The 22,124-nt window shown below is 38.9% G+C and overlaps 1 protein-coding gene across 1 annotated transcript; it reads right to left on the reverse strand.

The window, feature by feature from the left end:
- Window positions 1–271: 271 nt before the first annotated feature.
- XKR9 (XK, Kell blood group complex subunit-related family, member 9) lies at window positions 272–12,151 on the reverse strand. Its single transcript, XM_010575891.1, has 3 exons — window positions 11,877–12,151; window positions 1,992–2,215; window positions 272–915 (listed from the first exon to the last, which is right to left on the reverse strand). Exons 1-3 carry the CDS (start codon window positions 12,149–12,151, stop codon window positions 272–274), a joined length of 1,143 nt encoding a protein of 380 aa, XP_010574193.1.
- Between the last annotated feature and the right edge of the window lie 9,973 nt (window positions 12,152–22,124).

Below are 22,124 nucleotides of genomic sequence, written 5' to 3' on the forward strand. Positions count from 1 at the left end.
GTTTTATTTGCACTGCTAAAAGCTGACAGTGGATTGTGTTGGATGGATCGATTAAATTTCTTCTTCTTCAAAAGTAACTTTTACCAGCACATAGAGAAATATTTATGTTATAAGGGCTTTGTACAGCATCACAGAAAACAATAGTTATTCAGAGCCAGTAACTCTGGTCCATTATGTACTACTCAGTGATGATACACGAGAAACAATGACAGAGAAACAGACCATCCAGCAAGTATTTGCTTTGAAGTCCACACCAAAAAATCTGTACTGTTCATTGCATTATGAAGTTTTGAAATCTACCAATTTTCACTCTATCTTTTTGTCCTGCCTCTGCATCAACTTCATCTGAACATGCCTGTGGTCTGCAATAAGCAGTGGGATGAAAATGCCTATAATAAACAACAAGAAAAATAACACCTAACACCAGACTAAGAACAGTTAGGATGCTTACAATTGTAAAATGTATTTCCTTGATAATGGAAGGTTTCCAGAACATATATACAAACAAAATACCTAGAGTTACAACAGTGTGAGTAGCATAATAAATAGAAATGCAAACTTTTGTTTTTTTCCCCTTTATGTTAAAAAAGGTAAAAATTAGAATGATTCCAACAACAGTTCTGTACAGATATTCCATCTTCCTAGATTTGCAAAATGTCGTATGTTGTTTCAAAGTCCAGGTGAAGCCACAGATCCAAAGAAATATCAGCAGAATTACAGAACTTCTAACACTTAGTAGAGTGATCAGTGAAATACTGAGTATCCAAGAAGTGATGGTAAGCAGTTTATAGAGGAGATACACTAACTTGGGAAGCACACGAAATTCATCTTTATCAGGCAGAGATTTTCGTAATGATATCTGATAATCAACCATTGAAAAGGAGATACCACAAAAAGACAAAATAATGGCAGCATCTAAAAAAAAACACAAAGAAAAATGTCAGACTGAAGAAGATACTTATTTTACATTATAATTTCTGAATGAACTTTTGGACAAGTTTGTGCTTTCTTAACACTTTCTTTATACCAATTTTATATTTACTCTGTGCTCCTGAACAAGTCACCTTAATTTTAAGGCTCAGTTTAGTTACCTAAATCTAGGCATCTAATGCTGTTTGGTATGCCTATGTTATCCTGCCCGGCCTCTGGCCATTAATGGTCTTGCCTAAGTTGTGTGTCATATTTGCCATCTTCATACACAGATGACTTAGAAATTCCCCAAGTATTGCAAATAGCCCATAAAACCTTAAGCTTCAGCAACTGATATTGACTCTGGGGTGTCTATAACGTCAAAATCTATAACTAAGACTTGACCCTTCACATGGTGATATTTAAGATGAGATTCGTCTGACCATTTTGTCTGAATACCTATTAACTCCATGGATTATGAAGGAACGCTAGACAGCAGTGCAGGTCTTGTTTAGATAAAATCCAGCCTTAAGTAAGTCAATGTCTTGCCAATAATCCTGCTAGTTTTAGAGCTGGAAATGGTAGAGCTGCTGTCTTGCTTCTGAAAGTTGAACCAGTATCTCTTCATCATACTGCATTCTGCAATGCTGACACATCCTCAGTTTTTTTCTGACTCTGTCCTTCATCTGTAACGTGGGTGATGGTAGTGACAGTTCACAGGGCTGCTCTAAATACATTAGTGATTTCAAGATGCCCAGTTAGCAGTTTTAAAAGAAACTGTAAGCAAAAGCACACAAAACAAACTGCTCTGCAAATCATACACTAATTGTACTCAATACCTCATTTTCAAGTGATGTATCATTACGTTTCTATTAGATATATGACTTGTTATAGTGAAATCTTCCTTCTCATGGATTTAGCAGAACAGACCATCTACTAGACAGAAATTCTAACTAAATGCAGAGTAATAATACAGTGGACTGTATGTTTTCCAAGATAGGTTTAAAATGTTATCCAATCACATAAGTTATCGTTTTAGGTAAGATACTCGACTTGCAAATTAAGGAGAAAGACAGACTCACATTGACAGAAATTATTTTTCTCATGTTCCATGAGGATGTAAATCTGGACAAAAAGCTGTGGTGTGGTCTCAAGAAAAGTCTTGAATACCCTGAGCATGTTAATATCAGTCACTACATCAACAGCTTGTTTTTGAATGAAGTTGGGAGGGTCTGTTTCTGATGCATCTCTGCTGCTTTTTTGTTTAAATGCAGCTTGGCAGCCATACTTCAAAGCAAACCAATACCTATAAAAAAAGGAGACTTGATTAGACAGTGTTTTTTGGATGTGCAACTCAATAAAATGACATAGCCTAACAATGATTTTTCCCATTTCATTCTCCATTCATATTTTATCTTTGAATGTAATCCAGCACCTCCTACTAAGGTATAATTTTGTCCAGTATCTGTCTGGTATCAGTGATATCAGATAATCATTTAAGTCCAGCGATACCGATGCAATGTAAAAACTAGTAGAACAGAATGAGCCTTGCCTGAATAGATTACAAGCTTGATTTTGTTAGGTTCTTATTTCTTTAAAAGTACCACATTTCTGAAAATTCCCTTAGCATCTCTCCTCAGTCTCTCTTTGAGATACTCATTCACTTTCTTTGTATGCTTTTAAGGGTATTAGTGAATATCCAGCTGTGAATATCCACATCTATGTACATATAATATAGATCCATAAGCCCCAAGGATATCTGATGAATTGCAAACATACAACAGACTTGAAAATAACACTGTAGTGATTTTTTTTTTTTTAAATACTCAGGAAGACTTTCATTTCAGAAAATTATTTTCAAGACACATGGATGCCTGGGTTGATAGATTCTATTAATAATCTGAGTGGTTTTACATGAAGAAGCCATTTGCCTTGGCAAATGAGTGCACCTGAATGACTTCAGAACAGTTCTGGTTTATTTTCAATTAAGCCTAAATGAACGCTTTCTCTAAAGAACAATGAATGCAAAGCTACATGGAATTAGTTAGTCATGACTGGTGTACATTCTGTGTGGTAAAGAACCTTTTCTGTTCAGGATATCTCTAATGCTTTGCTTAGAGATAAATAAAACCTAGCTCTTATTCCCATTTTCAAGACTTTTGCTTCAGGCCTGGATGTGAACATAGCACCTCAGAGGGGAGAGAATGCTTAAGTTTTTATCAAACAAACTATTTTGATAATGAAGGGAGGAACCAGCTATTGTACCTGATAAACTTTATGGCAGTGTTTAGGAAAACAGGGTGATGGCTACAACCTGACTGATGTAGGACCAAAGCTCCAGCTGCTGGAAATTACAGTTTTTTCCACTGTCCCTAATGAACTCACACAAACACACACAGCCCTGGTGAATGATCTGGCTCATTGCAGTAGTTCTTTGGAAGCCAAGCAAGGTAGGTAATGCTGTAATAGATTAAATGGGGCAATTCCAGAAGAAGGGGTTTTCACAATTAAAGACCTCTTTCCAGTTGAACTGTTCAGCAGCAGTCTTTTGGAACTAGTTAACAAATGAAAGCAGGGAGAAGTATCCTTGTAAGTATGCACGTAAATCCTATCTTGAAGCAAAGCAATGCTTGCTTCCTTCTGCTGTTTGCTTGATTTCAAGCGATCAGTAGCACTGGCCATGCAGATTGTAGACTAAGCCTTCTTACTGTGCAGCATCGTAATAAGCACTGTCATTGCTAGTAACACGGCATAAGCTTTGCAAGGCCTCAGGACAGATGCTTGTCAGGCTTGCTCTCATTTTTCATGACCTGCCTGTGACTTTGCTTGGTTTAGCTTGGATTTTCTGCAGAAAAATTGGTGATTTCTTCAAGTGATGAGGTGGGTAATTTGGTTTACTTCTGTTTATTTTTGTGTGGTACAGCCACAGTTTTATATAGGTAACAGTAACAAGCAGATATTCTATATTGAATGAGGTATTTCTGACAGACATGATGACCTAGAATAGGGAAATATAGTCCTGGTATGATAGCAGAGGTCCTGAGATGTGGAGACTGGTACCAGAGGCGGTGTGGAACAGGATGCATAGGATATTAAGTGATGGCTTGACACTGGAGACTCCACAGCTATAACCAAATTGCCAATGGTCAGTTATAGAAATGAGGACCTGGAGCTGGGTGGAACCAGTTTTAGGGGTAACAGAGAGAAAAGAAATAGGATCTAACATGTGTAAAAGGCAGCACAGATACTAAGTTTGGATGTAACATGAGACTGCAGAGAAATTAAGAAAAAGCAAAATCTGTTAGCAAACATACAAAAAAGACCCAAAGTGGATCCTAAGGGTGAAGAAGCAATCATTGACGTGAACATCAGTCATGTTCCTCCCAGCAAGACTCTAGATGTTAAGGGAGAAGCTGCTGCCCGAGCATTCACACAGCAATCAAGGAGTCGTGCACACACACACACCACCCGAGACTTGAACTGCTCGGAGCAGAGTCCCTTCGCAGCGGGTGACTCCGGTGAGCCGACGGGTGCCCCCTGCGATTCCTCACACGCACACACTCACCCTCTCGGGCGCTTCTTCTTCTCTCAGGCTCGACCCTAGGTTCCCCGAAGCAGATTCTCTAATCAAGGCCTTCAAAATAAAAAGCGTAATTTATTCTGTCTGTGGTGCACAGACTTACAGGTGCCTCGGGAGAGGGACCCCAAACGCTACAATCCCTGGGCAAGTACACCTTACAAGTGAAATTCCTGCCCCTCACACTGTAGTCTGATCCAATAGTAATATTCAGGTCTGGGGTTGTCTTCTCTCTCATTGGGTCCTTTTTCTCACCTCTAGGCAGGTTCTTTCTCTTTCCTGTTTTTCAGGCTAGTTGTTACTATGTCTCCTTTTCCTGCCTGAAACTGGCTCTGGGGCTTTCTAAATCTGCTTGTTCCTCCAATCACAGAATAAACCAACAAAGCAAAAGCATTAAGCAAGCTATGCGTTCTGCTTTATCATGAAGCACTACTTTTAAGCAGCTGAACAAAGTCCTTAAAGCCCTCCAAAACATACTAACAACCTCTATAATTTATATACATTGCTCTGCTATCATAGGCTCACAGTCTTATCCCATTATTGCCACGTGCTGCTTACGTCTCATTCAGGTGTGATCCGCGCGCTCCTGTAGCTCGGCTTTGCCACCTTCCACAGCACAGACACTGTCAATAGCCGTAACCCCCCCCATGCACCAGAATGGAACTGTTGACCCTAAGACCCAGAGGAGCAGAGGACAGGTGAGCAGAACACAAGGAAAAGGGATAGCAACTAAGAAATACGTGTCTAACAATTGTAACCGTATTATTATCCCTGAAACTTTTTATGCATAGAAGTATTCTTTCTTTTCCTGTAATACATAAATCTAGACTAATAATGATTCTTGGAATCAACTGTTACAATTTCACTTGTACTACGTTCTTGGCTTTATAGGTATATAAATCCTGTGTGTTTGCTCATAAACAGGATTTTGAGCATAACAGCCTTCAGACATCACTTTCAAGCCTGTTTCTGCCTATTCAGTTCCCAGATGTCTTGAGCTTCCAATATGCTTCTCCAGTGAACCCATTTTTACTATAACTGGCAGGCAAGGACAGCAAAAGCAGCCCTCTTCCAAGAAAACTCACTGTTATTCAGCCAATTTTTCTAGCATTATAAACATTGCTAAAGGCCTTCCCCCTCAACAGAAAAATTTAGTCATCTGGATTATGAAGATTACACCATTCATTCAGATCTATTTTCCTGAGAAATCAAGCAGAACACCACAGACCATCACTTGGTGATCTTACACAGTTGTACAAGCCTGCTAACGTGCAGGCTGAGAAAGGCAAGGTCCTATGCCTTAGCTTGCCTCCTACTTCCATTCCCTAAGGCTGCATCTGAGATGATTTCAAGATTCATGCTAAAGTGCCGCAGGTTCCCAATTCCCTGATCGTCCACAGGATCATACGCACTACGGACTCCGTGAAACCCATGCAGTTTCATTTCCTTTATGTAGAAAATGGGGGGCAGCAGATCATTAGACACCCAGGTCTCACAGGATCATCTCATCCCAATATAACATTGGAGCACAGTCCCCCTCTGCTTACAAAGGGAGCTAGGAAGAATTCCTGACTCCTCCAGGTGTTAAAAGTTTAACACCTTCACCACGTCTAAAGACCAAATCCTTTGACCGCAGGGTAGACAGCGTCAGGGGCTCTTCCATAGCTACAAGCAAGACAGATGGGATTTGCAGGCCCTGGTTAAGTGCATGCTAGAGGATCATGGCTTACTCCCTGGTATGTTAAAGAATGCAGACCATACAAGTGAGAATTGCAACCTGGAAGCATCAGTAGTAGGTGTGGAGCAGCTATGTTACTGCTGAAGAGCCTTAGGGGAAGATCCTTTGCTTTCAGAGATTCATGGACTGCAGCCCTGCCATTCAGGCCATACATTGATTCCGTGAGCTGGCTCTAGATCCATTATTTACTCCCAAAGGAAACTGTTCTCTACTTTTATGTTTTTGTGTATTTGTCTTACTGTTCTCTGAATAATCGCTCATAAGCAAAGAACTGAACTGTTTGGCAAGGCATCTGTAGCTTTTTGAGTTTATAAAACAATTAGTATTCCAAAATATTTGGTTCTTGCATCCAAGATGTAAACATCTGGAGAGTTTGCATTGTTTTCAAGAAAAAACAATTGGGTAGACCAATCTGTTAGTTGTCCATGGACTCATTCACCAGAGCCTGTGTTTGTCCAAGCAGCAAGAAGTGGAAACCAGCTGCGCAACTTTCAAGCTGCAGAGCTCACAGCTGACAAGGCAGATGATACACAAGGCAAGAACCAGACATGTTGTAAAAGGAATATTTCAGCTCGATGGCACCTGAAATCACTTGTCAGTTTTCCAAAGCATATTCCTTCTGAGTATGGTATACTAGGTTTATATTTTTATAAGATGGTATGCTACAGTATTTTTCACTAGTTGTAGCAATTTCAGTTAGTCCACTTCTGACTTTGAATACTGTATAAAATACATTGGTTTTTTTCTAGAAAAGTCCAAATACTTCCATTGCTCTTTGACTATGTATTAAGTGAGGTGGTATTCCCTGAGCATCACACACCTATGTCATTTACTGTAGTTCACTGTGACAAATCTTTTATCCTTTAAGAGTATTTTGAGCTTACACTCCTGTTCCCATCTGCCCATTTGGCATGCAATATTCGGACATTTTAGGAAGGGGCCATAGCCAACTTTTAGGCCTAACTGTGTTCACAGCCAAGGGCAAAGTTCAGTCTGTTCTAAGGGATAGATCAGACTCAAATTTCTCCTTTATCATGCCCACGGCTCACCTAAACACTGTGCCTGCTATGAACCTATCAATCATAATTATATTCCTATACGAATATCTATTGCCGTAGCAGCTCCATGTTTTAATCTTCATACACTGAAAAAAAGGCTCTTAAAAATCTACTTCAACTAGACTAAAAATACATTAATTAAAAGTAGTGGATTGGTTATGTATTTTAAGTAGACGTACATCTTAAACTGAAGGTGACATGGATATGGGTAGTGTGTCATTGATACAGACAAATGCAGGGTTGCCATTTACTGTTTCTCCCTCTAAGCTCATTAAAGAGGATCCTTTTTTCATTAATCCAAGGTATATAAGCTACTTGGAAGCCAACAGTGTAAAAAACCATAATTTCTTTACAACTGGAATTGTCATATGTGAGCAGTAAAGAGTTATCAGTGTTCCTAAATACCATATTCACTTTGATAGGAAAACAAAAGGTTTCTGCCTTTGTAGTGTTGCTTTGCAGAGAATGCAGATGATAGGACTCCTACATGTTACAAACACTCATTGAAACACAGCTCCACTGCCCCTCTGTTCTTGAGACACTCCTACGTTTTCATCATCCTTTCAGAAGGGATAAAGTTTGCTACTGGTCTCCTGTAAAATTAGGAAGGCTTTGGCTCTCCAAGCATGACTGGAAATTCACAGAGGTGACAGCTACTTGTTTTTGTTGCTTCACAGCCTTCACATGTCACAGGCAAACTGCCTTGCCCGTGCTTCCATGTTACCTGCTTCCCCTCCAATTTCCACTGAGGACTTTCCACCACAATCCCAGTACTACACTTCACATCCCATCTCATCAAACTACACTGATAAAGATGTGGGTGCCATTTAGAAATTCATGCAGGGAGGGTCTGAGAGAGACCTGGCAGCAGTGACTGTCCCTTCTAAATTCTAGTCATGCAGTCACAGCTTGCAGCATTGTATAAATCCTTAATCAAAGGAAAATTATTCTCTGCTGCATGTTAAGCTTAATCTTCTAAGTATCAAAAGGCTTGGATTAAGTCCATGAAACTGATACAACGAAGTCAATACTTAGGACAGTAAATTTATATTAAGAGAAGGTGATCAAGCACATATTATTATGTAACGTCTAAGTCACTTAAAGTAGCATTACAAACTTTCCACTTTTAATTGACTCTCTGTACCTCACTGACTTTGTATCTTAAATACCTTTCTATTTATTTTGTCCTGTGGAACTTCATGTTATACACATAAATTGCTGGAGGCATGTTACCAGCTTCAGTCCTCACCTTTGACCCATTCTTGGTTTGGGTGTGACTTAACAGGTGCTAAATTCTTACCAGTATAAACTGAACATCACCTATTTTGACTGAATTTTTCTCATCGCCTTTTAAAAATGTGTAATGAAATAATCCCAGGTTTAGCAAAGCACTCACATTTACTCTGATGTCTCATGGATTTATAATTCATCTTTGCAAAAAAATCTTTTTCATCTGCTTCTGTTCAAAGATGCCGTGCATCTTGAGCCTACCTTTAAGCATCAAGAGACACAACAGCAGCTGCCAGTATCACAATGGCTGCTGCCTGTATGGCCTTCTATTCTGACAGTGAAGGTTATTAATTGCTAAAATCTAGTCTTTCTCAGGTGTCCTTGACTGATACTGCAAACTGCTATATGTCAGTGGACTCCAGAATTCATATGGTGCCCCAGGGAAATGTCCCGTTTTTCCACAGTCACTGACTGTGTTATTGTTGACTGTTGTGCAGCAGTCTGTTCTCAATTCTACCAACATCTGTGTGACTCATTTAAATGGGTCAGGCTGAAAATTGTTTTAGTCAGCATAGCTAATACATACTTTACCAACTTAATTTTCCTCCTTGCAGAGAATAACATTTCATATGAAATATAATTACAGGTCTAAATTCTTTCCAATAAAATAAAGCCTTATTAGATATGAAATAATTTTAATTTCTTTTTTCTCTATTTTTAATATATATGTACATAAGTGTATATGTATGTGTATACACACATACTAGTTCCGTATTTATTACTTAGCATTGGCAGTGTGATAACATGACCAGACTGATTCCCATTGTGCTGTGCACTGTACAAACATAACATAATGAAGTTCTCTGTTTCTAAGATGGAGCAAGAGGTGTAAAAGACATATGAGAGAGGGAAGAAGGGAAGCAAGAAAGGAAGAAATGAAGGAAGAAAGTTTGGTAAGGTGTATTCATATCTTATAATTTCAGGCATATTTCAAGTCATATTTACTGGCCAGGCCCCTATTTTCCTCTGTAGTCAATGGAGAATATAGGTTCCTGCCCCAAATGACCTTCTGGAGAAGCTCACCTTAACAAGTATGACCCGACTCCTGACAAAATCTATTTTTGTCCATTGACTATAGAAATAAGCCTGAGAGACTCATTGTCTAAATTAACTGGATAAACCATATGACTAAGGAGGAGGACAGGAGGGAGTTGTACATGGATACACCTAAGAAAACACATATAATAGGAAGTATATAATAGTTAATCACAAAGGTACAAGCACAGATGTCAGCTTGCTGTTATCAGTTTATACTTTACAGTATGCATTATCACACTGCTGAATTTTGAGGAGTGGCTGAAAGAACTTTGTAATTTATACATACCAACTTGGAAACTTTTTCCAAGCATAAGTGGCAGCGTAGAAGAAAGTATCATTTGTGCAATAGAGAACAGGTGACCAAGTTGACAACACTGTCAGTGCAAAGGGCAAAATTATGTTTACTAGATAATAAGCCACTCAGAGAAGATGGGGCTAATTCTAGGAAGGAAGCTTTGAAAATTATAGAAACTCATGGTAAGAGGTATTCACTGAAAAGGGTATGAGTTCAGGTAAATCCAAGAGTTTAATGGATTACTTTAGAGTTAAGGTAGTCCATGAAGATTTGCCTGTAAAAGCAGCATTTTTAATAGATACAAGCGCTGAGTCAAGATTACAATATCTAGAGTTGTAGACAATCGGAGCTTGGATCTGAATTCTGAAAGTCTGTGTTGAAAGGTGAGGTCTTAGAGATAGGCAGTAATCAGCAGGAAAATTTAGGGGCAACCTGGGAGTGTAAAACCAAGCCAAAGGTGAAACCAGAATTACAGTCCCGAACAGATTACAGAGAATGAGGTCATGGAATAGAAAGGGGAAGAAGGGTGGTTTTCTGCCAGACATCAAAAGAGCAGCTTCTGCCATTCTACACCGTGGTTACTGGCTTAACATTTATCATCAGTTATCAGAAAGAGAGGCTATGGCTTTAATTTCCTTTGGAAGAAACAAACTCAGAGGGGCAGGTTTGTAAGTCACGAGCACAAAAATGGCACTCCCAGACATACCTGCAGATTAAAAGCCTTGGGGACAGACGGAAAGGAGAGTGCCATGCTGGGCCCTGAGACATCCCCTCTAAAAGGCAGAACCCGGCAGAGTCCGTGTGGCCAGGTCTTGGTATATCTCACGTGAAACAACCCATGCCCATGCATCTGGTTAGTGAATAAGAAACCATCCAGAAAAATTGAAGGAGGATTTTCTTTTTCTTCAAAATGTAGTATTTCTAAGTTTTTCTAATACCTAACACCAGAAAAGTTGAACCTGTCAGTAAATAATCCTTTGTGAATTCTAAAACTTTGGGATTGTAAGAGGAGGAGAAGGAAAGTAAAGCTGACGGACAAAAGGAAAAAGAATATTGAGAGGCAAATTTAACCATGACATGTAAAAGCTCCATCATTTTCCTTAATCCATGATACTATCAAGTGAATAAAACATGCGAGGGGAATTTTTACATTGGCATAAACATATTTTTCATTGCTGTCCATAAATTAGTATAGGAAGTTAAAGGAGGATTTTAAATAAGTATTTTATTAAGTGTCTCTGATAAATCTATATTCACTCATGTTTCTCACATGTTGCATACCCAAAATAATTAAAGTTCAGGACTTTTCAGAAATACCTTTCACCTCAGTTTTAAAATGGAGGTAAAATCTTGGCATAAATGATGTCTATAATAATGATAATTTTATAGCAAAGCCACCACAGAATGTTAAGCATATGGTATCTTAAACTATTCCTGGACACGTGCCTTTCAGCAAGCAAAGGTTCCTGTCACCATTAACTCAGTCCCTGCAGGAAGTACTGCTGCAAGTATACTTACTAACTATTCAACTATTCATGTCTCTTCTGAATCTTGGTGGTTTTTCTACATATAGTTAGACTCTCAGGTTCAAAAATTACCTCTCACCTGCTTAGTGTGAATTCCCTTCTTAACATCATTTTAAAAACTTATATTTATCAGTTACAACAGTATTACTCTGTAAAGCAAGCATTTTTATTAAATATGCACTATAAAAAGGCTGATTAATCAAATAGACTTAGGCTGTGAATGATAAAAATTATTACTTACAGGTAAAATGAAAGATCTACATTTCCATCACAACCTGACATAATTTACCCCTGGAATAAGCAGACAAAAATCTGTTTGCTTACATGGAGCAATTGCTAAGGCCAGAATTGGGTTTGTCTCTGAAGCCATATTAAGCATTTCTTAATTAACTGTCTTAAAGCAACATTATTTCTCTTTTTAAAATAATTGTTAAAATATGCTTACCTTATAAAAATTCCACACTGAAAGAGATGAACTAGAAAAATCCATTTCAGCTTCCCAGTATCAGTACCTTCCCAGTCATTTTTAAACCACTCATAACTGAACACCTGAGTTATTAATGATGAAAGACCTCTAAAACACAGTAGCAATATACCCCAACAATATTGTCCTTGACAGAAATATTTACTAGCTACCCAGAAGTCCACTCCAATATCAACTACATAAATTATAATTCCACCAACTAAAAAAATAAAATTCTGCTTAGTAAATTTCATCATGCATTAGACTGTCACTGTTGTCATTCTCTCCTCACTTCATGTAAAGGAAAGTCAGAATTAATCTAAATGGTCTCCTACAATGGAGTCTTTTTCCTGATGATACCACCTGCTCATAGTGCTTTATACAAAGGAAAGTTGGGTTATGCATTTTTATTATGGCAAAGAGACTTGCATTTTTCTGGATTCTTGATTGAAATATTAAATTAACTACACTGATACATGTCTATTCTGGAAAAGATAAATGTAAATTGTCTTTTTAATTGATGGAGTCATTCTTCATTACTGGTTCCTAAAAAGAAGAGAAAAAAGGAAGAACACAAGTAACAATATTTTCTTTTAACGTATATACAGCAATTCACATGACCATTTAAACAAGCAAGTACAAAATGCAGAATGTACTGAGATATCTGTGAACAATCAGCCCAAGAGAAGCTGAACCTCTGAACCTGCTGAGGTCACCTTCTCTCCCAACAACGACTCTCCACTTACCAAGCACCTGTTGAGATAATTCTTACTAGTTGCAGGAAACAAGCTTACCTCTACTAGTTTTTAATACCAGTTTATGGAAAAAAAAGATTGATTCCTTCCCAGAACTTTCTTAAACTCTGAGCTCTTCACCCTTACTATGCACAGCACAAAACACTGAGAAAACTCCTGCCTTGAAGCACACCGCTGTATCAGAGTACACATCATTATGTCATTTCCAACTGTGTTACTGCATTTGTGTGCATATGTCTAGTGGTTTTATCATTTCTGCTTGTTTTTCCATATGCAGCAAGAAAGGGCTGAGTAGGATTGCAGCTCTCCCGTTAAAGACACTTGTAAGGAGCCAGACCTGAACCAGTCTACACCTCTTTGGGAAATGTCTCGTAAGCTGTATGAATAGTAGCTACACATAGATGACCTAACCACATTGTCTACTACAAATAGAATTAATTCACAGCCTGAACTACATTTACATTGCAAGGATTCTTGTGACCTCTTTGAGTAGTCCTTACACATCTTTCCTCTGTAGATCTGTGGTATTTGTCAGGTGAAACAGAAGAGCTGTAAGGTAGTACATTCTTTTCTCATTCATTTCCACCTCTGCAGCGCCATAAATATTAAAATTACAAAGTCCCTTATTTCATTTGCATATCTTAGGAAAAAGCTGCTGGCAGCAATCCCAGAGGATGGGATGCAGGACATGCCAAAGAACCAGGTTTGGGCTGGTGCCACTGCCAAACAGCAACAGACAATACACAGGGAACAGCTGCGCCAAGGAACTCGGGGCAGGGGAAGGGCATGCGGAGGCAGGTCTCCTTTGGATTTTTGTGAATTTTGGCACGCTGACACAGGGGAACGAAATGAGACAATTGGTTAATATCCCATGAGCAAAGCTTTTGAAAGGTACTGACTATTCTTTGCTTGTGTTGACTGGGCTAGTCTATGCTGTGACCCAGGTACTAATCAAAAAAAAGACAACTTAAGCTCTTAATTTCCTAATGAAGACAACTGGGAACATAACAGCCTAAAAAGGTTCTGGGTGTCTAAACATTATTTTTTTGGATCTAGGCCTTCGCTATTTCTAGCCTCTTGTTCTATCTCCTACTTAGGTTTCATGACCTGGCCCAGAAGAGGTCAGAAAGATCAGGGGATTTTACAGCTGGGATAGCTGGAATCCTTTCATGTTCTTTCCTCTCCTCTCCAATAAAATACCACTAATCTCTTTCAAATCAATGCAATTTATATCCAATTCATAGTCATATTCAGGGAAATGGACTTTGGTACAAAGTCCAGCATAAACTGAGCTTTGTGTTTACACATTTCATATATGAAAACTTGTGTATGAACAAACTTAAGAGTTTATTACTAGGATTCATTCAAAAAAAATTCCAAAGGAAACTGTATTTACTCTATGTAAGAATATCATGTCATTCTGCAACTTGTTATGTACCACCTTCGTCAAGCTGTAGTCTTTTTTGTGACAAGAACATTATGTGTGGTTTTTAGAACAGATGAGAAAAAAACAAAACAAAACAAAAACCTGAACAAGTTCATTATTTGACTGTTGCAAGAAACACAAAAGTGAAAGGTAAGTCAATAACTGGATCCAAACAGAAAGTTCTTTGGATAGGCAATTTATGGCCGAAGTAGGCAGTATACCAAGGTTCACATTTAATGAATAATACTGTACTAGACATTGAGTGGCAGGGAGTAGCCTCTAATTTTGTACCTGAAATGAATAAACAGGGTAACTGGATTCCTCCCTCTTTACAACCTCCCTATCCTTTTGTATCTGAGCACTTCACAAAGAGGAATTATCTCATTATCATATTATTCCTAATAAAAAGGAAGATTTACAGGCTATGTCCAGACTCCTCTGAAAAACCAGCATGAAGAGTAGCTGTGAGCCAGGTGATTTCTACTTCAGACACACAGACACACATACTGTCCCAACTGCTGCCATGCCAGCAGCCTGCAGACTTGTCTGGACGACTTGGTGGTATATGAAGCCATCAGGTAAGCTGAGATAAATGAGGAGCCACACATTATCAAGCATGTCAGCTTGCTCACAGTCTCATAATTATCTTGAATAAGGAATCTAGTCTTGTAAGAGCCTTTGAATGGCTGGTAAAACACAGGGTTTACAGTTTGCTCATGGTAACCTAAAAAAAAAAACCTCTATCAGAGACTCACCAATCTGTATTCCCAAATGTCTGATGTCTTAATTCCAAGCCCAAGCACTAATGCCTCCTCTCAAGTGCACATGGAAGCTCCGTTGAAGATCTCAGCCCTTAATATCCCCTATATTTTATGCATGATAGCACTCCAAATAGCACTACGGTCTCATGTACTAGGTGGGGTACAATTAAGTGCCACGGGAGTGTCTTGTATCACTCAGAATTATATTGTCCCTGGTCTTATTAAACATATGAGATCTAATGTGACAGGAGCAAGAAGAGTAAAGTGTCTGTCAGCCAACATAAATATAAGCCTGCTCTAAAAACTAACATACTTTTACAGAATCATTTTGTGATAAAGCAGAAACAATAAAAAGTGGTTAGCAAGGCCTTCAGTTCTCACAATACATTTAAAATGCTATTACAAAATGCAGGCTTACCTTAATACTGGCCATGGACAGAGATCTTTCACTTTAAAAAAATTGTAGATTTGCATATTTGCAGATTTCCCATCCATACTTTTACAAGACTTGCAATCCAAGAAGAGTTAAAGGGCTTACAGATACAACACAAACTGAAACTAAAATCATATGGAAACCATGTGACACAGTTAATGATTTGCTACCGGTCAAGAACTGCCATTCTTGTGAATATACTATAAAAATTCTATTCTAAAAATTCAGTTTAGAAGTCCCTGTCTATATTTAATACTAAGTTTAATATATTATAAAATTCCTTTCAATAAATTAATTTCACACTTTGCTCCATAAACGTAAAGAAAAAAAAAAGTACCACTTTCCCTCTGTACATGTATATATCTATGTATGCATGTTCAAACTTAGACTTTAGTTTGTTAGACCTCTTAAGCAAAAGCCAATAGCTATTTATGGAAACATGTATGTGTATATGTCTATTTATATGTATATGTTTGTATTTATACATACATATTCATTTATTTATTTGCGTACACATTTATATATCTCAAAGTTTTATGAAAAAAGAACAATCTTTTTGGCTATAGTTGAAAACTGTAGTACAATGCACTTTAAAATATATACCAAAACCTTTTCTGTGCAATGATACATGAAGAGACTGCATGTGTCCAGGGACAAGTGATTAAAATTGTTTTCCTCTGGTAAAACTACAGGCGTTTGCAAGAGTCTGCTCCAGCTGAGCCATTGGCACTCAACATAAAATTTTTCTGCATGTTTAAAAGAGCTGCAGGGTACAAGGAGCAGGTGTTGTGATTCTGCCTCTATGACTGTGCCGCGCAGGATGATGCATACCCTCAGCCAGAGCAGTCTATAGCTTTTCTAGCACTTAGGACAGGAGATGTGTCCTCATAGCAAACATATTATCAGTGCTTGCCTTTTCTTGTGCTCCTTCCTGCTTCCCTCTTACAGGTTAGAAACATCCTAATCCTAAGTAGTTCTTGCAGTGCTTGAAATACCACTATTTTCATGTCATTACTTGAAGAACAGACTCAAAGGATCAAGTTAATTTTCCAAAGCTAAAAAAACAGTGTCTGAATCCAAAGCAGTACTGCAGAATTCCTGGTTCAATTGCACATGGTTCATTCTTGCAAGACAACACATTGGGAAAACAACTGAGGACATCAGTGGGGCAAAGCATTATCCATAACAGCCTTCTGAATAAATGCAGCAGAGGCCTTTCTACCTGTGCAGAATCATCTCAGTGATGATTCAAAGATAGCAGGCCTACTGTGTGCATGCCAACAAGCTCTTCATAATGGCTGTGAGCGTCATGAATGCACTACTTAAAAATGTAGTTGTATATTGCTCCACAATAAAATCCCGGTGACTTCAGAGAAGCAGCAGCTCAGGAATTACAATGACACCTGTTCTGTCCTATAAATGATCAGATGAATATAAGCACTCTGTTAGAATATAGCTTTTGTGGACAATATTTCTTTCAACATTGGACTAAGCTACTGTGTGCTTTTGCAGCAAATTAAACATCTGATAGCAGCATAAACCTCCATAATCTTTGCTGAGAAAAACAAAAGTGATTCATCATGCCCATCCTATCTTGTACTCCCCGACTTGATTGTTCCACCTGCATAAAATCCACTGGAATGGACTGGACCACTGGTTCTTCACAGCCTTCACTTCACTGGGACCTCGATGGATGAGACTGAAAGAGTAGTTGCAGACAAGACAAGACTGGCAAACTGACTGTGGACTAGACTATCCACATTTAGAAGCTTTTAACAAGACTGCCCCTTTCCATGGATCTGGGCCAGATCTGAAAAGCAACTGCCCTCCAGTACAACACAGATATCTTTTAAATCCTAAAAAATCTCTATTGATCTTAGTCAATGATTAATATAATTTCTTTATGTATGAAAAATTTTGGTCATCCAAGATATGTTCTTCCTGAATTATAAAAATATACATAATTTAGCAGCAGAACAATAAATACATTATATATTGAATTCCGTATATAGTTTTAAATTCTTCTAGCACCACCTCAGCTTTTTTAAGTTTGTAATATGCTTTGCAAGATATTTGCCCAAATAGTGACTAAGCTCCTACAGCTTTAAAGGAAGGCATTTTAAATCATCCAAGTCACAAACTCATTGCTGTGACCTTTCTTATTATTAAAAAATGACAAAACCTCTACAGCACAGAGAGAGAGACAAGGTTTGTGTATCTGATTCCTGGAGTGTAAATCAAGCAGCTCATGAGCTAAATTACTGGCTGGATGATTTATTTGTTTTCTAGTTAGACTTGCCATCAAAGAAAGCACATCTCTAAAATGTGACAAAATTCCTATGGTATTCAGTACACATCTTGTTATTTGCTTCCAAATGGGGTAGGAAGAACCTTTTTTTCTGTGTTGATTAGTGTTAACAGGACATTGGATATTTTATCTTTGGAAGAGACGACTCATTCCAGACATGAGAAACTAAGGTCCTCACTAGGACTAGCATAGAAATAAACAGGATGAAATGCCAACCTGAAAAACTTTGGGATTTCTGAAGATTCATTGTGTGTCTTTACTTTTGATACTTAAGCTTTGCAGTCAATGGATGCTTTTGCCATTGGTATTAATGGAAGTTACAGAAGAAAATCCATGGCTTGAAAGACTGTATTGGCCAATGACTTGACCTCAGTGTAATAGATTCCCCTGCTTCTTCATGAATTTCTCCAATATACTTGTCCAAGCTGTCAGCAGTTTTCTACCACCACTGCTACTTGGTACCCTGCTACACCAGAACCCCCGGTCACCCATCCAGTGAACCCAAAAGTTGAACTCACATAGAGTATTTATGCTCTGAGCAGCATTAACATACAGATTTTTAGGAGAATCTCACAGTCACAGAACAGCTGAGGTTGGAAGGGACCTCTGGAGGTCATCTGGTCCAACCCCCTGCTCAAGCAGGGCCACCCAGAGCAGGCTGCCCAGGACTGTGTCCAGATGACTTTGAGTATCCCCAAGGATGGAGACTCCACAGCCTCCCTGGGCAACCTGTGCCAGTGCTCGGTCACCCTCACAGGGAAAAGTGTTTCCTGATGTTCAGAGGGAACCTCCTGTGTTTCAGTTTGTGCCCATTGCCTCTGGTCCTGTCACTGGGCACCACTGAAAACAGCCTGGCTCTGTCCTCTTTGCATCCTCCCTTCAGGTATTTAAATACATTGATAAGACCCCCTGAGCCTTCTCTTCTGCAGGCCAAACAGTCTCAGCTCTCTCAGCCTTTCCTCATAGAAGAGATGCTCCAGTCCTTTCATCATCTCCCCTAATCACTTCCTACAAATCAGCTGATCTGGCTTTCTACATTTTCTACACAATGCTGCCTCTTAATGTAGGAATCTTGTGGTCTACGTTCCCTCTGCAATATCTGCTTCACTTCTTTTTGGTTTAAGGTCTCTTTACTTATCTCTGTACCAGGTAACAAGCATAAAAACATAATGAAGCTGAAAGATAAATTCTGCAAGTATCAAGACATACGTGCATATCTTACTTAAAATATGTTTTATAAATAGCAGCTAGAATTGTATTAAAATAACACAAAAACCTACCAGCCAAAAATCCTTTCAACAAGACTTTCACGTACCAATGTCTATGAAGATAAGTATCTCAAGAAATTTTCTGTGTACTGTGCAGCTGATTCTCTCGAATTATCACAGAATTACATGCTTGTGCTTAGATCTATTAGGCTGTTATACAGCCACAGTGGAGAGGCATTTACACTCAACATTTATGCTGAAAATGGGGAAGAAAGCCAAGTGCCAGTGCTCAAAGGTTTACTGAGTACTAAAAATGCAAACAGTGACCTTGTGGGATTTTCAGAAATACCAAACTGCATTTTATGTATCTCATAGTTGTAGAAAATTAATCCTCCATCAAAGATCACATTGTATATCACAAGCAATCTCACTTTAGGTTTATTGAAACGCAGCTTTTCTTTTTTTTTTTTTTTACTGGTAGTCTAACATTCCCTGCTTCAGAATATTTTTCCCCTCAAAATTTTGTCTTAACAACATAAAACAGTCAGTGAATCAAAAGAACTCGAGGCTATACACTCATATTTGCTTGTACCACATTAGAGAGTATAATAGCAAGACTTTCACTACGTGCCTATTAACCTCCATATTATAAGAGAAACACTAGACTTTTAAAACCGATGGGCTTGTGCAGGAAATGAAGATATAAGAACCTGCACTTCGTTCTCCAAAGGCACCCACTGCTGCCACCTACAGACGAAACAGATTCGCAACTCCTGCCTAACAGAAAATGCATTCTTTTACTACAGGACAGTAACAGTAGTAATAAGTATTCCCCGGGGAACAAGTCTACAGTTCCCCAAACAATTCTTAATTTAGAAAAAAAAAAAAAAAGAGTCTTGTGATGTTAAAAATAACTGGCACCTTACTACTTCTGAGTTACTGATGACATGTAAAGCTTCAGGTAAATCATTTCAGAAATCTTCTCTAACTTTTCAGAATTTTCTTAGAAATAGGAAACCACTGAAATAATACACAGCTTGCCTTTGCTTAGTTAGTACCTTCTTTTAATGACACAGCAACTAAACTTTATCTAAGGACTGAAAATGGGTTGAACATACCACCAAATATGAATGCAGGTGTGCTATAAAATCAGCATAATAAGGTACCTCATGATTAGGTAACTTCAGGTGTAGTCACAGTTTCTTATAAAACAGTATACAGGAAAATGACATAGGAAGAGACTGGAATATTGTGTATAGGGGTGTCCTGCTTACTTCAGCAGCACACCTGCACACAAAAAGGCTTCTTTCATTTGACCCGAAACATCCTTTCTGTTGTCTGTAGTTCATGCTTTGATGAGCTTGAAAATAAAAAATAAATGTAAAGGGTTTATATCTCAAATGAGTAAAGTTTTGACTTAGGAGATAAATCAAAGAAATCGGCTTGAAGGCCTAAATATAGGGATGGCCAGTATCTGTATGTGGCAGTTTCTGTCTGTGCCTTTTGTGATGCCTGGCAATTAACAGCTGCAATCGAATTCCATGCCCAGGAGTAGATTTTTTTAATTGCTGCATAATATAGGCCTGCACAATGTACTGCCAGCAAGCCTCTTGTGCACCACAAAGCAAACTGTTTGGCTGAATGGGTGACTGCAAGGTAATGCATACTGTTTGTGTGTTTGTGTAGCTGAAGGGTTAGCTAGCACTTTAAGTGTACTAACTGTACCTAAATGAGCACTGATGAAGCAGCCTGGAGGCAAGCATGCTGTTGGTCCCTGCACAGCGAAGATGCAGCACTGCTGTCTGACCAGGCAGCTGAAAGGCACCATTTGTTCTCTGACCTTGGAGGCCAGCTGCAAATCTGGAGTTGTGAGCCAACACTAGCAAGTGCAGCTTGGATAGGCAGGTAGCAGGGCCTACCTCAGAGCTGCCTCCCTGCCTCGTGCAGTCCTCTGCCTCACGCTGCCCAGGAAGCCAAACGCATCAGGTGGATCTGTGGCAAACTGAGAACCAGCAATGGGGAAAGGAGGAAAGAGACGTAGTGTTAGAGTGGGGAACACCAGTTTGTCATGCATGGCAAGATGCAGACCTTTGTTAGTATGTCAAAGCCTTTAATAGCTTATCTCCCGGCATGTATTGCATGTATTACTTGGCCACATTAGTGTTTCAGCAAACCAAAAAATTTAAACTTTGAAGTTTCATGAAGTTACAAAGTTCTGTTGAAGCCACGAAGTTGGTTTTTTTCAGTTCCACACTGTACTCCAAGTTGTTTGTATCTAACAAGTCTTTTGGAAGTTTTCATATCAAGATCATGTTTGGGGATTTCTCCCCCTTCAGAAGACAGTGGGAAACTGTTTGCCCACGCGAATCCTAGAAATGGCCTGAGATCACATATAAGCATTGCAACTCTATTTTCACATAATGAAAAAAACATTTACGCAAAAAATATGCTACCACCAAACACTTTTTTGTGCTTTGTATTGCTATGATCAACCTATAAATTTACATTTATTGTTACAGGTAATATATAGGATTTTATATAGGTATAAAAAAATCAGATAATATTTGAAATTCTAATATTGGTAAAGTTGTCCACAGTAATATTACTTCCTTTAATTTCAGGTTAAGTTATCTTTATTCTTCCTTTACAGGTACTTTAAGGAAAGAACAAGTCTGCTCTAATTTCTCTAACAATGCCAGTTGAAAGGCAACTAACCAAGCATTTCAGAGGGGACACTGCAAAGCCAAACAGGTGAATTTCAGCACCTTGCAGGCTCTAGAATGAATGCTGTTCGCAAACACGGTATTACTACTTGGATGACAGTGGCAAAATTTCACAGAATCACAGGATGGCTGAGGTTGGAAGGGACCTCTGGAGGTCATCTGGTCCAACCCCCTGCTCAAGCAGGGCCACCTAGAGCAGGCTGCCCAGGACTGTGTCCAGATGGCTTTTGAGTATCTCCAAGGATGGAGACTCCACAGCCTCTCTGGGCAACCTGTGCCAGTGCTCGGTCACTCTCACAGGGAAAAGTGTTTCCTGATGTTCAGAGGGAACCTCCTGTGCTTCAGCTTGTGCCCATTGTCCCTGGTCCTGTCACTGGGCACCACTGGAAAGAGCCTGGCTCTGTCCTCTTTGCATCCTCCCTTCAGGTATTTAAAAACATTGATAAGACCCCCTGAGCCTTCTCTTCTGCAGGCCGAACAGTCCCAGCTCACTCCGCCTCTCCTCACAGAAGAGATGCTTCAGTCCCTTCATCACTTTAGTGGCCCTTCGCTGGACACTCTCCAGTAGCTCCCCAATTCTCTTAAAAATGCCGAATCCTAGATAGCTCCTATATGC

This window comes from Haliaeetus leucocephalus, unplaced genomic scaffold (assembly GCF_000737465.1).
Source record: "Haliaeetus leucocephalus isolate CR32 unplaced genomic scaffold, Haliaeetus_leucocephalus-4.0 Scaffold506, whole genome shotgun sequence".
Classification (NCBI taxonomy): Eukaryota; Metazoa; Chordata; class Aves; order Accipitriformes; family Accipitridae; genus Haliaeetus; species Haliaeetus leucocephalus.